The sequence below is a fragment of the Carassius carassius genome, chromosome 38 (genome assembly GCF_963082965.1).
Source record: "Carassius carassius chromosome 38, fCarCar2.1, whole genome shotgun sequence".
Taxonomy (NCBI): domain Eukaryota; kingdom Metazoa; phylum Chordata; class Actinopteri; order Cypriniformes; family Cyprinidae; genus Carassius; species Carassius carassius.
In genome coordinates this window covers 17332064-17349250 of record NC_081792.1, presented here as the reverse complement: position 1 = coordinate 17349250, position 17187 = coordinate 17332064, and the positions used below count along the sequence as shown (strand labels likewise).

Below are 17187 nucleotides of genomic sequence, written 5' to 3'. Positions count from 1 at the left end.
AAGATCTGTTGCATGCAAATGAGTGTAGAATGTCAATGAACCACTCTTGAAAACATAGCACGTCGTTCCGCCAGCGAACTAACAATATAAAGATGTTTGTTCGTTATTGGTGATTAATCATAGATATAATTATAACGTTTTAATAATCATTCTAATTCTTTATGAATAGTTAAGTCCATACTATAACGATAACAACACAGAGGAAGGATATCATTGAAGTTGGTTTCAGAGCAATTTTTGGAGAATAAAAAACATTGATTAGAATCCATTCTGCTTTAATGAGCTCCAGCATTTAAAGTGGCAGACAAAACTGCAGTGCATGCTTATAATAAACATAACTGTAATGCACTGGTGGATGCTAATATAATTATCTTTATAATTATTGTTCCTGGTGTCAATGGGCCTTTAAAATGTCCTTATTTTAAATGCTAGTAATATTTCAAAGTGGGTGACTGGTGCTGTGACTTCATAATGGGTGAGTATAGTGATATTTTCTTTTCTTTTAGTCGGAATGATGCGGGCATACTTAGGGCTGGGTATTGTTCAAAATCTTTCGATCCGTTGCCAATTTCGATACCTCAGTTTCGATGCCGGTTCCTAATGATACTTTTTTCAATACCATATGTTTTAAAATCCATTTCAACATCAAAACAAACTTTTATTTTTCACCTTTATTACAACATTATTAATACAACTGGTTGTGCTTTTTGGATAGGGGTGCGCGCCATTCAGGGGCGGACTGGGACCAAAAAGTTGCCCTGGACTTTCTGGCCCACAACAGCCCACCACATCATAATGCAAACGCCCCTGTTTTGATGTCATTTATTAATTTAATATTTAAGTAAACAGTTTGGGGATTTTAACCAATAGGGCAACTGATCCTCCGTTGAAAAAAAAAAAAGAAAAAGAACAGCAGCTGTTCATTTAGCGACTCCTAGTGAGCGATATATGCTCATCAAGACACAAACATTCTTCTAGAACTCACACTTTGCATTCAGTTAGAAGATCCATACGAATCATGCATGAAATAGAAGTTTATAAACTCAAACGATAGCTTTGTGCTTTACAGATGAACTTGAAGTCTTTATTCATTCGAGATGTTCAATAATAGATAATCTTTCGCTCGGTAATACAAGTTCATGATCCGATTAGTGAACCGATGATTCTTTTGAGTCAATCTTTTAAAATAAAAATGTATTTTGTTTAACGAAACCAGTGTGGAAACCAGTGTTTCACAAGCTGGATAGATCTGAGGTGCAGGGCTCGCAAAATCGTTCCACAACTTCCCTTGATCATCCTCACAACTTATTGCTTGTAGCCATTTTGTCATCCTTTCCGGTTCTGTATGTTTATTAGGAAGGATGTAGAACTTAATTTCATAATTTGTTAGTTTATTGGAGGTACAGAAAATGACACCACAACTCTTCGGCATGATTGTCCCGTGTATTTCAATTGGCGCCAACGCAATGTTTTCCCCCACGGGCTAAATTCACATCACATGACGGGGCGTTCCCGGGGGCGTTCCCAGATCAACTGTCTGTATCTATGGGCTATCGTGAATAGTGATGTAAAATTCCTAATTTGCTTCGCGTAGTTCACTCGCTTGAAGGGGTGAAAAGGATCGTAGCTGATCGTTTGCACTTGTTTCTAAATATTGCTGATTCAAGCGTTTTAAACAATTCGTGCGCGTTCGGCGCTTGCGCTCACTCATTCAAAGCATGCGCTACGAGCAGCATTTCAGACAATGCACGTACAGAGAATTAATTCATCTTTTGCGTATCGTAACTTCTGAATGAACACATACACAATTATATCAAAATAATTGTCTCTGCAAGTATTCTCGTAAACACAGTCGGTAATGTTTTAAGTGAACGTATACAGTGGCCTGCTGCTTAGAGAAATTCGCTATACAGGATAAATCTGTCTCTCTCTCTCTCTCTGTTTTTTAGACGACGTGAAAGGGGGCGTGTTTCAAGATATGCAATGGAGTAGACCAAACTAAACAGGGAGGGAGGGCAAAACACTCATCCAAACAAATGCTTCATTAAATTGGTGGTATTGCCGTCTTTGGTTGCAATACTCTTATCGCATATGTTGCACTTTGCTGACTCGGCATCCAATTTTATAAAGTGTAGCCACACTTTAGACCTCTTTGGCATTGTAAAATGGAAACGTTTTGAGAAAAAACAACTACACTTGTGTTGTGTGACTGCGAGTATCTTCAGAAATTCTCCTCGTCACGTCACGTGGTGGTGGACAGCCAATCACGGCGAATTTAGGTCCTTACATGCACGTATGCTACAAGCTCACACAGACACAGCCGTTTGGCAAAAAAAAAAATGCCCGCTTTGCCTTTGGAACCGAAATTTGGCAACGAAAGATAAATAATTTTTCAATACTCATTGTATCGAAGTTTTTCGTTCGATACCATAAAGGCATTGAAGTTCGGTACCCAGCCCTAGGCATACTCTTCAGGTCCTCCACAGGAAGTGACATCCCCATAGAGCTTAATGAGGTCGGGTATCTACTGAAAGAGCAGGATGTGTCTGTATATATCCTTTGCCATCTTTTCTTGTTCTCTTTCTGTCCTGAATTGAGAAGAACAGCAAAAGCAATCATGAGAGCTACCTGACAAGTCACCTAGTTCCTAGTGAGGGATGTGGCCTAAAATATTTGAACCCACCTCACACATATGTTGTCTATATTATCTATATTTTGTGTTGTCTATTTTGTGCATCCCTACGTATGTAATATAAATATTGTTAGTTTAGAGAAAAGACCGCTGAATATCAGCTGACAAGTGTGTTAAATTGTGCCTCCAACAGATTTGTTTGCTGGCCCTGTTCTCTGTGTAAATGAGTGCAAAAAAAAGTGCACCCTGACATTCCTCTGCCTTGTGTATTTATTATTAATTGTGAATGTGCCATCCACTGTTTTTCTAAGTCAAGCAATAAGCTTGACTTGTTTGAATTGTTTTTTTTTTTTTTTTACTGCACAACACAAGTGCTAAGCCATTTCTTTCTGAAAAATATCCATGAAGTTCTCGATTCAGACTGAATATCTGGTTCAGATTACTAGAATAGTTTACTAGGAAAATTTCCTGTCAAAGCTCGCTGGATTAATTGTGCCCCTCCGAAATCCCTGGACTGGCAGTAAAGCTGATTATTATGCGTTGGCCAATTGTAAACAGACTGTGATTGTGTCTAAGTTCATCAAGCCTCATGGTGGAGTTTTGCATATGCGTGTGTGTGTGTGTGTGTGTGTGTGTGTGTGTGTGTGTGAAGTGTTTGTACTGGGTTGTCTGAATGTGGGAGTGAGAACTGTTTGGCTGCCCAGTGCTCCGAGTGATTTGTGTGAAAACCTTGTGTTTTTCCTCCAGAACACCGGCTCTACTTCTTACTTACTGTTAGCGTCTTCCTCCTGTATTTGATAGATGCTGCCTGTACCGCTGAGGCATTCAATAGAGCAATCTGTCCGTCAATCTCACAGAGAACTAGTTTTTTCACTGTATGTGAAATTTGTCATTTTAGACAAAGATTGACTAAGGGTTTGTTTTTATTCTTTCAGCCAAAAGAATATAAAGTTCAACTGGATTTTTATATTTTCTGATGAAAATATGAGTGGTGCTTGCACATTCGGAAGCTGCTTTAAAGCTAGCATGTTGTGGGTGGTTGCTAGGGCAATGGTATATGGTTGCTAAGGAGTTATGAGTCAGTTTTAGACTGATGCTAGAATAGTAAGAAACGTTATTCAGCAACTTAATTGTCATCATGAGCAGCTTTTGATTTGATGATCAGTATTTAAATATTTAATGAATATTTGTTTGTTTACTTATTTGCTTGTTTGCTGCACCTCCCCCCTTTTAATCCCAGTGCCAAACCTGTTCTTCTGGCAAAATGTCATTTGTTTTTCTTTTTCTTTCCTCTCTCTTCTTCACAAACCATATGATTTGATCATTCATTTGATCAGTCTTAGACATTCATTTTCAAATAGTGAAAAGCTTATCTCTCTATATGAGTAACCCCCGACTAGTAATATTACTGCTTGCCTATGCGATAATCCCTTCTGTACAGTCAGATACTCTCTAGGGCTTTTAATTAGTTTATTATTTCTTTCTGTATTTCTTGCTGTACCTTTTCCATGCTAACATGGCCATGGTAAGGGAGCCTCAGTATGCCGTCCCGTAATTCCTGGCCGGGGTATCTTTCTTACCAGATGGCTGGTTGGGTTTACCGTGTGTAGAAGGAGCCATGCAGTACATGGCACACTGGAGAGAGGAGCAGGGGACCAGACTGCAGCACAGATGGCCGTGTCCGCTCATGGCATTGGGTCTGGGGAGGGCTGGCGATGCTGGGTGAGGTAAGGAAATGGCACCAGGGAAACAAGCCCTGAAAACAGACAGAAGGTCAACTCATTATTATAGCCAACAGCAGATCATCTACATCATGCTTGCTCTTTAAAAGCTATCCTGTATGCATGCACTATGAAACTTGCTGTCTGTGTACACATTGGCAAACTAACATACTACTCATTCTGCAGTATAATATGATGTATGTATATCAGTGTTTTCTAAACAATTGAATTTCTTTTAGATTCCATAGTTGATCCTAACAACATGGCGAACAAAACAACAATATTGTAATTGTTTCATTTATTAAGATGAGTTTTATGAAGGTAAAATTATTCTATCTTTAGCTATACAAACATCCTTTCAGTAAATCAGATGTCAATCCAGTAAGTACTTGTAAGTAGTAAGCTGGTATAACTGCTGTCTCAGTTTCAGGAAAATTCTGTGTTCTCTTTGGTTGGCTGGATGAAGTAAGGGGCGGAGCTGATAATGTGAAGGTTTAATGTCATGGCAGAGGGTGATGGAAGGTCACGGAGGATTGCCTTAAATTATTTGACTGAAGGTAGATCACATGTGCCTTCAACCCTCGCTTCGATCTCAAACACATCTTTTGCGCACAGACTAACCCTTATAGGTCACCAAATGAGTCAGAATTTGTGCCTGGACTCTAAAATCATGTGTCTCACAGGTTGAGGTTAAAGAGATAATGTCTTTCTGTGGTTTGTTTTGTTTATGCTTTGCTGTTGGTCTTGGTCTCAGGAGAATCATCTCAGTGTTTTTCTTCTTTACTGTCAAATGGAACATTACTCCATGCAGTGGAGCCTACAGACAACAGTTATACATTGTGTCGCATTCAGTTTTTCTGTTAAGTGAGAATATATTCTTATGAAAGTCTGAGAGAAAAGTACAGCAGCTTATGAAACACATTCCCCCCTCTCATTCTCTGTCTGTTAAGCAACCCAACATCTGCTGAGCTAATTGGCTGTGGTTCTCTTCCAGCGATGTCACAGATAGCAAAATAAATTTAATGAGAATTTGTTTAATGAAATTTGGTTCAGTATGCTGATGCCACTCATCTAGCTGTGCCGTGTGATCTCAAAGACTGTCTGGCTGCTGACACAAAAATAAGCGCAAACCTGACTGAAACACACACACCTATATATATATATATATATATATATATATATATATATATATATATATATATATATATATATATATATATATATATATATATATATATATCCTTGTCAGGAGTCTATGATGCTTCCTTTTGTTTTTTTTTGTTTTTTAACAGGAATGTTTTATATAAATGAACAAAAGTTTGACGTCAGTAAGATTGCAGTCAGGACTCAGGAGGATGCATTACACTGATCAAAATTGACTAAATACTTTATACAAATATGTTTATTTTAAATAAATGCTGTTCTTTTGAACTTTTTATTCATTAAAAAAAATACTGAAAAAAGGTGTCTGTTTCCACAAAATATTTTGGCTGCACAACTGTTTTGAACATTGATAATAATGGGAAATATTTCTTGGGCATTCATTTTTAAACTATGTTAAACACACAAATACTGTTTTACTGTATTTTCAATAATTTCTGCCCTTGTGAGCATATGGAAATTCTTTCAAAAACAAACTGAAGTGCTGTATCGTGCTCCACCTCTAAATTGTCATTTTATAATCCGTGTTAATCAAAAACTAAACGGCTGTTTAAGCTTTGTAGTTTTACTGTTGATCTGAGTAACACAGCCTTTCTAAAAGCATACCAGTAGTTATTGCACTCACTTAATTACGGTCAACATCATTAATGTAATAAAGGTTACAGGTTACAGCAATATTTGCAAATAGTGATCGTGATTGTAAAAAGCAGTGAGGATGAACTTGACCTTATAAGCCTCCATTCGGTTCATTAAAGTTTTTAACTCTGAATGCAGTCACTTTGAACCAGTCGAGCACATGAATTTTTAAATAAACCCAGGGAATTCTCGATAATTTGCTTTTCCGCAGTCAGTGTTTGTAAATAGACTTCTGAAAGTGTTAACCAAACCATGTACAAATCGCTAATTGGAGTAGTCCAGCCGTAGCCCCTGGCATTAGATCATAAAAGACAATGTTGCATGATTGAGGACAGTGACACTGAAGGAATTTCTACCTTGAGAAAGTAAAGTTTGTGGCAGGCATCGTCCCTGGCTTCGCACCGGCTTGTGGAGTGGAGTAATGGTTGACTCCTGTTTTTCAAACAGCCAAAGAATTTCATTCCACTCATGGTCAGAGCAAGTCTGGCCTGAGGCCTCGGTAAACAAGACTAGACTAAGAAATGGAATCTGCTAGTGTTAATGAAATGTTTCATTAATCTTTCTTTTGTCTGCTTCAGTCACTCTCTTCCACTTTCCATGTAGTATAACATGACCTACTGAGCGATTCTGAGGCGGGTCTTAGAAACCTTGAAGAAGGTTAATCTCTCTTTCCCTCCAGTGCAGTTCCAGTACATAGCTGGGCTTTATGGGAGGAATTTCACACCACTGGGCGTACTCTCCTTTGGTCCATTCCTGACAAAACTTACTAGGGAAGAAGAACCACCCTCCATCCCTGAGATGTTTTCTTTGGCGCTTTGGTGGAATGCTCTGAACTTGTGCCATCAAATGGTGAACTGATCTCTTTAGGTACCATGCAAACTGTCATCTTAAAGTGATAATTCACTGAAATATGTAAATACCGAGTTGATCCGGTTCTCAAAATCAGTTAATTAATTCATTCATTGGTTGCAAAGGTAACATATTACAAGACGTGAAGTGTTTTTGGGGCAGGGGTGTCCTATCCTGCTCCTGTAGGGCCATTAGTTTAGCTCCATCCTGATCCAACACACTTGCCTGTAAGTTTCTAGTAATCCTGAAGTTGAAGTCGTACTTACAACTTTTGGTATGTTCAAATCACTTTTATCGGAGCAATCTAGGAATACACCTTTTCTAACCAAAAATGCATTTACAAAATAATGAATAGAAATTAGCATCAGGTGTGTTTTGCTTTTTATTATTTTTTTTTATTGTTTTTTTTTTTTTTAATGAAGGTGCTGCAAACTGAATACATATTCTATCATAATAATTCTGTTGTATTTTGTAGTTGGCACTTGGCTAGAGAACAGGGGTAAAACTATTAATTAATTTCAACAAATTTACTGCTCAGAAACTCTGGGCTTGAAGAAAGTCACACATTTCCCAATCGTAGCTACGACTTTGTGGTGACTATCATGTGCATTTAACTTCTAAATATTCCACATTTCTGATGTGACTTAAAGGCATTATACTCTGCAGGACAGTGTCAGTCCAGGAACAGGTTTGGACAACCCCCGTTTCTAGATGGTTGTTTGGGCATTCTGTGTAGTTGCTAGATCGTTGTTTTCTGGTCCATGTCAAGACCCAGACTCTTTTTGTGATATTGGTCTATAAAAATGGCTTTAGATATTTAGTGTGCTGTAAATTGGTGGGATTTTTTTTTTTTTTTTGCCATTTTAGCATAAGACTGGTCAAACAAACTCCTCACTATAAGCATAAGCACAAGCAAAATCATAGCACTATCTTTAGCAAAACCCCAAAAGATTTAGATCAAATGCCATCTGTAAACTACAAGATACTTTTGGATTTACCTTCATTTGTTTCCAACATCATGGTTTTTTTCTATTATTCCTTATTCCTTATAAGGGTTTTCAAGAGACAGAATTCTGTTAAGTGTGTGTGCATGTGTGAACTATCCTTGTTTTGTACGGATGAGTAGAGTTTTTTCACCCCATCGGATCTCTTGGAGTAACATCAGCTGTGTAGATGGAGCCTTTTCCCATTAGTCTCTCCTGAAGGAAAACCCCATGCTGTTTCCTGATTCACACTGAAATAGGCTAGCTGAAGAGGAGGAATTATGGGTCGCCACTCACCATCATAAAGCAATTATCTCCTTTTAAATGTTTTAATGATTAATCGAGGGAGTTCAGCGAGAGATTTTGATTTCCAATCTCAACCGTTCATGTACGATGTGGTTTCCACAGTAACTGGTTTGGTTATGGAAATAGGGGAGAGAATGAAGGCTATGATAATGTTCTGTCAGCTTGAGTTTATTTTTTGAGCTTGATGTCTCTCACACACAAAGCATCACACACTTCCTCCTCCTTTTGTTACACCAAGGAGATGTTTATTTTGTCCTGACAGCTGCTCTCTAATGGGAGCATGTCCCATTTTATCTATTCATTCTGACGTTCATTGGTGTAGCCGGTGCTGGTGTGTCAGTATGGTGTCATTCATGTGCCTTTCACTCTTCTTCCCCTTCCACTGTCTCCCTACACAACATTAGAGTCATGGTACAAGATCCTTGGATTGGTCCTCACAAAGAATTGAAACCTACAGGAATCGCTCCCTCATCAGTATAATGTTATTCAACATACAATGGTCCCATAACGCAGCAGTATCATTCAGTCATTTAATTTTTTTTAAATAATTTTTAGTCGACTAAATGTCTGAGAATTTTAATCTAGTTTTAGTCAGTGGAAACTTACACATTTTTGTCATTTTCACCTTACTGTATAATGGTAAAATATATTATTTTGTTCAGTATTAATTCCAATGATTGCCATTGTCATTTGGGAAATGTATTTTTACATTTCATCAGAAATGGCTCTTTCACCAATAAGCACAAATCAATAGAATATCGACTTGTATGCATGCTTTATTTTACCTCATCTAACATTAGTGTACAGATTTATAACAGGATATCAATTAGAGGCTAAATAAACATCAAATATTTCTGATATACACTAGCCCTGTCTACATTCTGAAAAATATTATAACAGAGAATTTCCTAATAGTAAAATTACATTTAAAGGGATACTCCACCCCAAAATGAAACTTTGGTCTTTAATCATTTACCCCCTTGTTGTTCCAAAGCCGTAAAACCTCTGTTCGTCTTCGGAAAACAATTTAAGATATTTTGGATGAAAACCTGAAGGCTTGAGACTGTTCCATTGCTGCCAAGTAAATAATAGTGTCAAGGTCCAGAAAAGGATTTAATAGTCTTGTACAGGAGTCTGAATTGTTTTGACTGTTTCTTTTAACTACATTTTAGTCATCTTTTTCGTAAACAATATTGCATGTTCATTTAGTCTCAGTTATCGTTTAATGACTTTATCGTCTCGTCGTCGTCTCGTTTTCGTCAGGGTAAAAAACCTTGTGGATGAACATTTTTCGTCATAGTTTTTGTTAACAAAATTAACACATGCAATAAGGGAAATGTTAATGCAAAATCTGGCTAATTACGGTATTTCTACTTTCCCTCCTAGCGTTCCCTCTACCTCTCCTGAAACTGTATCTCTTCCCCCCATTTCCTGTTTCCTCCTCCATTCAATGAAAAATGCATCTTTCATTTGCGGATTAGGTTTGGCATGTCTAGAACTAATAGTGTCCGCCCCGCTGAAATGTAATAAAATGATGAACAGACCAAAGTGGGACTCAAAGAATCGTACTGCATGTAACTAAAAGTGCTTCTCTTTAATGTTCCCTGTAATTTGGACAATCAGTTGGCCTCAAACCGTAGCTCAGGTGCCCAGGTGCAGGGCTTCATCCCAGCCAGCTGTTCTTCCCATTCTCCCAAGAGTCTTTGACCAATTCCTCTTGCATTGTGGAGCTCTCTCCCTGTATTGCCGTCTGCACAAACTGATTTCCTGTCAGCTCCCTTATGCTTCCTGTTTGCTCTGATGAATGGATGGTTTCCTTCAAGCTGCCTTTGGTGACGCAAGTAGTGTACACCATCAAACCCCCCTGCTGGAAACAACTAATCCCTTTCAGAATTGGCTTCTTTTTTTCCCCATAAAAATTTATGAAGACAATTGCTCAGCACAGAGCCGCACAATGCTATTTTTCACAAACACACAAGTAAGTGCGTGAATCTTCCTTTTCTTCTCACACCCCAGCTGTGATTCAAAAGCGAATATGAATTTTTGTTATTGTTGCAAAATGCTACTTGTTCATGTACTTTGAATCAAAATTGTATATCTAAAAAATTTAATATTATCTAGTTTGATATGATATGTTGAAGTGTATGGGCGTATTCAATCCGCGCGCTTCAATGAAACATTAGAATCCGAATAGCGCGTTCAGCGCGGGGGCATGGTCGTATTAGAAGATAATGAAGGGAGATGTGGAAAACGGACATCGTGTTGTTTCCATATGGATTACTTTATCACAGAATATCTGTTTTTGGCAGCACTTGTTTAATTTAAAAGTAGACATGTCAGGCTTTCTATAGATATATCTCTCATGTCTCTTCGTTGAGTATTCACTGAGTTACAGTTCATTTTAATTACGTGTGTCTAAATAAAGATCAGCGCAGACAAAGGCTGCAGACAGCACACCTTGTTTGTTATCTTTATTTTATAAATGCACAAAGTTTTGTTCTTATGTCTGTATACAAAAAAAAGTAGACCCTTTATAGATTCGATTGATGTATTGCACTTATCTGTACGATCAAAACTGAAAGTGTAATTTAAGTTCTTTTCGGGGTTATCAGGAGAAAATGCCTCATAACGCGTATCCGCGTTAATCGACTTCAGAGGGTTAATACTTTAAAACCTCAGCAATGACATAAGTAAATAACATCACAATTTTAATTTATCGGTAAACAATCCATTAAAGTTTCTAAAACCCAACCACTTATGAAAATTGCCAACAAACCTCTGAATTGAATATGCTTTCTTTCAGATCTTCGCCGACAGATTAAAACTTGTTGAGATATTTGTTGTTTGCTGTTATATATTTAGGTCTCTTTAGTTTTCGATTTTCTGAATGTGTCACGAGGGTTTGCCTGCTCGTGAATACCTCAAACATCTACTTACCAACCGTGTGAGGATGACTAATCTCAAAACAACAGGATTCCTGAGCTGTTTGTGTTGGTTTCAGACACTTGAACCCATCTCGTTCTCTCTGTTAGTGCTGTCCTCAAGCTCAGTGAGTTTTCAGAGTGGCACTATGAACTCTAATCTCATCAGCTTAGTCATCATGGCACCCCAGCGTTCACAAACTTTGAGCGTGGCCTCTGTTTTTGAGGACAGCAGTCTTGCCGCCTACCTCCTGGTGATTTCTATCTCCTTGCTTTTAAAAGCTCTGGCGACAAGCCTGGAGTCTGGAGCCCTTAGCGAGGGTTTGTAATGAGATATGACAGATTTGGGGTGGGGTTTTTAGGGGAGCCGGCTGAGATGCTCTCAGGGAAATTAGCAGAGTGACAGCTGGGATGAAGAGGGGAGGAGGATTGATTTGGCTTTGAAGAGACGGCAACATTACAGACCCCTGATAAGCAGTTACACTGTAGTCCTTAGAAATTTAATTGAGATTATTTGTGTAGTGCTTTTCAGAATACATGTCTGTAACATGGCAATAATTTCTGTGAAGAAAAAAGAAATCTCAAAAATGTGAGAGTGGTACAACTGTCCTAACATAAAAATTAAGAAAGAAAAAAAGTATATTGTTTGGCATTATATATATTGAAGCAATGTTCAAAAATAAATAAACAATTGCCCTAATATCTGATATTGTTCGACAAAATAAATGTCATGTGGTGTGACTCTCTCGAAAAAAAAATTTATGAATTAATTACTTTTTTATATTAAAGTATATAAGTATTCAAGATGTTCAAAATCATTTAATTATTTAATTATTATTTATTTTTATTGTGATTTTGTCCTATTTTTATTTTTGTGTGTGTGTGTGTGTGTGCTCTTGTTTTTGTGACATATCAGGACACAACTCTGTATAATGACATGTGTATGACACCGGTATTAAAAGGAGAGGGTGACTTATGAGGACATAACCTATGTCCCCATTTTTCAAAATGCTTATAAATCGAGTTTTTTTGAGAAAGTAAAAATGCACAAAGTTTCCTGTGAGGGTTATGGTTAGGTGTATGGTTGGTGAAGGGCCATAGAATCTACAGTTTGTACAGTATAAAAACCATTACGCCTATGGGATGAACCCACTTTTCACAAAAACAAACGTGTGTGTGTGTGCTCTCTTATTTGTCATTGATGTGTAACATGCAGTGCTTGTCTCTCAGAGATTATCTTTCAGTCCTTTGTTCAGTGCCAGCTTGTCGGTCAATCTGTTTTGTTCACTCCCTCCCTTCCTTTTAGTTCAAGGCAGTAGAATCAATAATGCATGGCTGTGTAATAACCTGACTGAGCAGATATCTCAGCAGGTAGCTGTGATGATTGTTGTTTGGGGACCAGCAGGTATTACTCAACACTATGTTTGGTTCTGTCCTATAATGAAGGTCCCAGACAGCACTTTGCAGCATGCAAAAGTTTGCATGCATGGCAGACTGCCGTTTAGCCTTGAAAATAGATCATTATACAATGCTAGTTCAGCATATGCACACTCTAGGAGGCAGGGGTCACTGCTGTCTGATTACTCTGAGATCATTTAATCTTTTGTGTCACCTTAATGTTTATGACATGCTTAACTCAGGCACAGTCAAATAGGCCATTTAAAGCAAGGTCAGTTTCCTTGTTTGTTGATTCAGAAGAAAAAAAAGAACTGCTCTTTCTTAAAAAAAAAAAAAAAAAAAAAAAAAAAAAATTTTTAATGAAGTAGTTAGAATTACGGTGAGGCAAGAGTTGCTTTTTTTGTGGCAGCTGCAGAAGTAAAACCTCTGCTTCCTCTCTTGTGTAGAATGTACTTATTCTGTTGAATGTATGTGCTAATATTTATGTGCTTCTATCTTAAATATCTAAAATTATTATTCATTTATTTTAATAATCCATATCCATTTTAATGCCATGGACAGGTTTGTCACATTCACAGTATTGTGACTATCCAAGTATGTTTCTGGCCTAAGGACTGATTGAATGTTTTTAAGAGGCACACTATGCTTGAAAAGCTTTTTATTAATGAATAATTCATAGAGTTCAGTCAGCCCATGGAGGTGGATATGGAGCTAAAGAGAATTTTTAAGTATCATTTTATTTTATTTTCAGTTTTCATTTTATTTTCTCTAACTGCGTGTATGTGTTTTTTTTTCCACTCAGGCGGTTTTAAAGGATTTTCCCGTAGCTGTAGAACAGCAGGATGGCCAGAGAATTGGTAGCACAGTGTTTCTCAGACTTGGGAAACATTTTATGAGCACTTGAGACAAATGCAGAACATCTGACTTGAGTTTCCCTGAGAGTGTGGTTAGATTACGCTCTTTCTGCTGTTGATGACAGTGATAGCATTTACTGCTCTTCTCAAATCTCGACATAAAGAGGAGTGAAGATCACTTACTGTACATTTCAACTGATCCAGAGTTAATCAGTTGTCATGCTTGTTCTAACTTGTATTGCATTTGGCACAAACTGTTCAGGTTATACTTAATATTACTGTTTTACTGTGAATGGGAAGTCGTGGCCTAATGGTTAGAGAGTCGGACTCCCAATCGAAAGGTTGTGAGTTCGAGTCCCGGGCCGGCAGGAATTGTGGGTGGGGCGAGTGCATGTACAGTTCTCTCTCCACCTTCAATACCACGACTTAGGTGCCCTTGAGCAAGGCATCGAACCCCCAACTGCTCCCCGGGCGCCGCAGCATAAATGGCTGCCCACTGCTCCGGGTGTGTGCTCACAGTGTGTGTGTGTGTTCACTGCTCTGTGTGTGTGCATTTCGGATGGGTTAAATGCAGAGCACAAATTCTGAGTATGGGTCACCGTACTTGGCTGAATGTCACTTCACTTTCCAGCAGAGACTTGCTTAATGTGCTGTCATTAGATCTATACCTCGGTTTCTTTCCCTAGCCCACACAGCCCTGTTGGCTTCATGCCCTTCATCTATCCAATCAAGGGCTGAAGTTTTTTACATACAGTATACATGAATGAACACATTCAGCCATAAAAACATCAGTATCACACCACCACTGTGATCTAGACACTTGAATGGACTCTTTACAATTCCAAAAATGCTTATCTACACCAAATCCTAGTTTTATTTTACCCCAGTTTGAAAACCACTGTTTTGAGAGTTCACCCACTACTTACATAGACATTTTTAAGGATGCCAGTATACAAATCTGTACTGTTTTCTTTGTATCTCAATAAAAATGAAACAATGAGCTCATAATTGCATTATTTAACCCATGAAGGCCTGACTGGCTCATTGACCATTCTGTGTCTGTGCGTGTTTGGAGATGCTTTGCTTTTTGCTACAATTACAGGGTTTATTAAGAGCTGAGGCATTACGATGTGTCACTGACTCATTTCCCATGATCATAAATTATACAGACGGCAGAAAATTACACGTGTCAGTGGTACTGACACATGTTGGCATGTCAGAAATAAGGCATGGGTCGTTATTTTCACAGACTAGGGCTGCCTTATGATATAGTCATGTAAAAATCATCACAGTGAGTCATATGAAGTGGGAAAAGCCCAGCCCTACAGTCCTAGGATGTAAATGGTGTGATCTTTGTTGTGTTTGACTTGACCGAGACACAGAGGCTGTGGAAATCCCACTTCTGTGTGATGTCAGAATGAAACTGTGGTCTCAGCGCAGAAGCACAATAGAGTCGGGACAGCTGGGTATCATAGCCCTGGGACTGTCACACCACGCTGGTCTCCTCTCTTCTCCGGGCTGGAAAAATTAGAGCATATGGAGGCAAAAGTCATTCGATTTCTTTACAGCAGGAAATGCAAAGGTATTGTTGATTCTTGGACTTTCTCAGGTTGTTTTCTCATCACCCGTGACACTGGTTTGAAAGCGAACTCACGACTTGCTGTCAGTAGATCAACTGAAATGTGATTCTGGAGCTGTAAACGATGAAATGGGTGCTGCTAGTTTGTAGTTGTTCATGTTTGGATGAAGGACTAATTGAATTATTAAAGTGCTATACGACAGCTAGATTAGATGGCTCTGCTGTATCGTGTCATGTCTTTTTAATTGGAGCTTTAGTATTCAGGTCAAGTAGGTATATCCATAGTTCTAGGCTTCCTAAGAGATCAACGTAAACATCAAAATTCAATATTTCAATAGGTTCTCGGGATTGAGCGGAGTAATGTGTGTGTGTGTGTGTGTGTGTGTGTGTGCATGATGGACCTCTGTGAAGAGCTCTCTTGACCCTATGCATTGTCTTTCTGTCTATTGAGAAGTGTTAGGCTAATGTACCAATTTACTTAATGATGATCATAAATCCTGTTCTTTGAAACATTAGATTTTTGCATAAAAGGCTGAAATGTCTGCCCACCAGCTATTTTTGACTTGTTTTGAGGAACTAGACTAGAGCCGCATAGACTAGATTGTGAAATGTGGATGACAATTTTTTTTTTCTGTCTGAATCGGAGTATGATCATGTTATAGTGAGCAGTCCTACATTTAAATATTTTTCATTTTAATTGAGTTTTCCATGGAAAACAATGTCCAAAAGAAACTTTCCTCCATAGAGGTTGAGTTTACCGGCGTAGATTTTTATGGTTTGAGCATTTGAAAAAGAAATGCAAATTTCCCCAGTTAGTTATCAAATTACAGGAAAAAATTGGCATCTCATGATTTTATTCATGCATTGAGTATCATTTTGGTGGCTTAAGGAATATTCCACATATGTGGAGTAAAAGTTCTATAGAAAACCTAAACCTGAAGCATCCTAGATTAAATTATGATGGCAAACGTTCCATTTAGGAGAAAAAAAAAATGTCACTCACCACCCATGATCTCATATGGCCCTTGCTGAGTGGTTATTTTTACCATAAGATAGAGTTCTTTCAAAAAATCTGACCAACCCCAAACTTTTAAATGTTAGTGTATGGTTAAGTTGTGTAGATAGATGATTATAGTGGTAAGTGTGTGATTTTCATTAGTAAAATTTACATTCTGCTCTAAACACCTAAAGAATGCATAACCGGAGTGTGAAGTATTGTAATAAGTCTGCTTCTTCTCCTCCTCTGATTGGCAGAGATCCGAACCCAGTTGGTGGAGCAGCTTAAGTGTTTGGACCAGCAATGTGAGCTCCGTGTGCAGCTCCTGCAGGACCTGCAGGACTTCTTCCGCAAGAAGGCTGAGATCGAGATGGACTACTCCCGCAACCTAGAGAAACTAGCCGAGAGGTTCCTGGCCAAAACGCGTTACACAAAGGACCCTCAATTCAAGTAAGAGAGCATTTGGCCGTGTTTCCAGCAAGCCTTTTTTATTTTATTTTTTGCTGAGTCCTGTGATCTGTGCCATTGCCTGGGCAAGGTTTGAAATCACTATGTTTATCCAGGTTTTATTTTCCATCTCTTACTCAATCAAAAAGCTGAAAGTTGAGATGGTTGAGTCAACACCTCCCTTTTGGCTTATTCCAGATAAATTCATTCAAATCTATGGTCTAAATCTAAAACTCATATTTTAGCATGTAGGCGTAAAGAAAGTCTCCTTGTTTGTCAGAATGATGATGAACCAGCTTCTGGCAATGTAAATACAGTAAGTCCTTTGAGGATTTCACAAGACCCCGCTGTTATTTAAGAGGGTTGTCTCATATCTCTGATGAGATAGCAGCAGGGATTCTGATCGTGGAATTAAGTCGAGTATTTTCTTTTGAAGTTCTTAGTTCTGCTCCAGTGACCCATATTTGATCCTGATTCTGTAGCAGTTAGTGTTATTATGCCATATTACGAAGAAACAGCTGGCGTAACGTTAAGAAAAGCAGTGGAAGTAGAGCAATTATTTTCTTACTCAAGATATAAATGTTTTTATTATCCTGTCTGATTGGCTATATTAGCTTATAATGCTAATTTTATTGTTCAGCATGAAACAAAACAGTCTTTTTAGTGGCCCTGATATCATTTTTATACATAAAGCTAGACTTTT

General features: G+C 38.2%; 1 protein-coding gene across 3 annotated transcripts in view; it reads left to right on the top strand.

Moving 5' to 3' along the window:
• Nucleotides 1-17187, top strand: part of LOC132119448 (SLIT-ROBO Rho GTPase-activating protein 2-like) — a 106765-nt gene that overhangs the window by 39667 nt on the left and 49911 nt on the right. For 2 of the 3 annotated variants that reach the window (XM_059529415.1, XM_059529413.1), the window contains exon 3: nt 16295-16487. In XM_059529415.1, coding sequence (XP_059385398.1) covers nt 16295-16487 — 193 coding nt within the window. Of the gene's footprint in view, nt 1-14964; nt 15044-16294; nt 16488-17187 lie in introns of those variants that run through there. The other variant, XM_059529414.1, reaches the window with a different exon arrangement.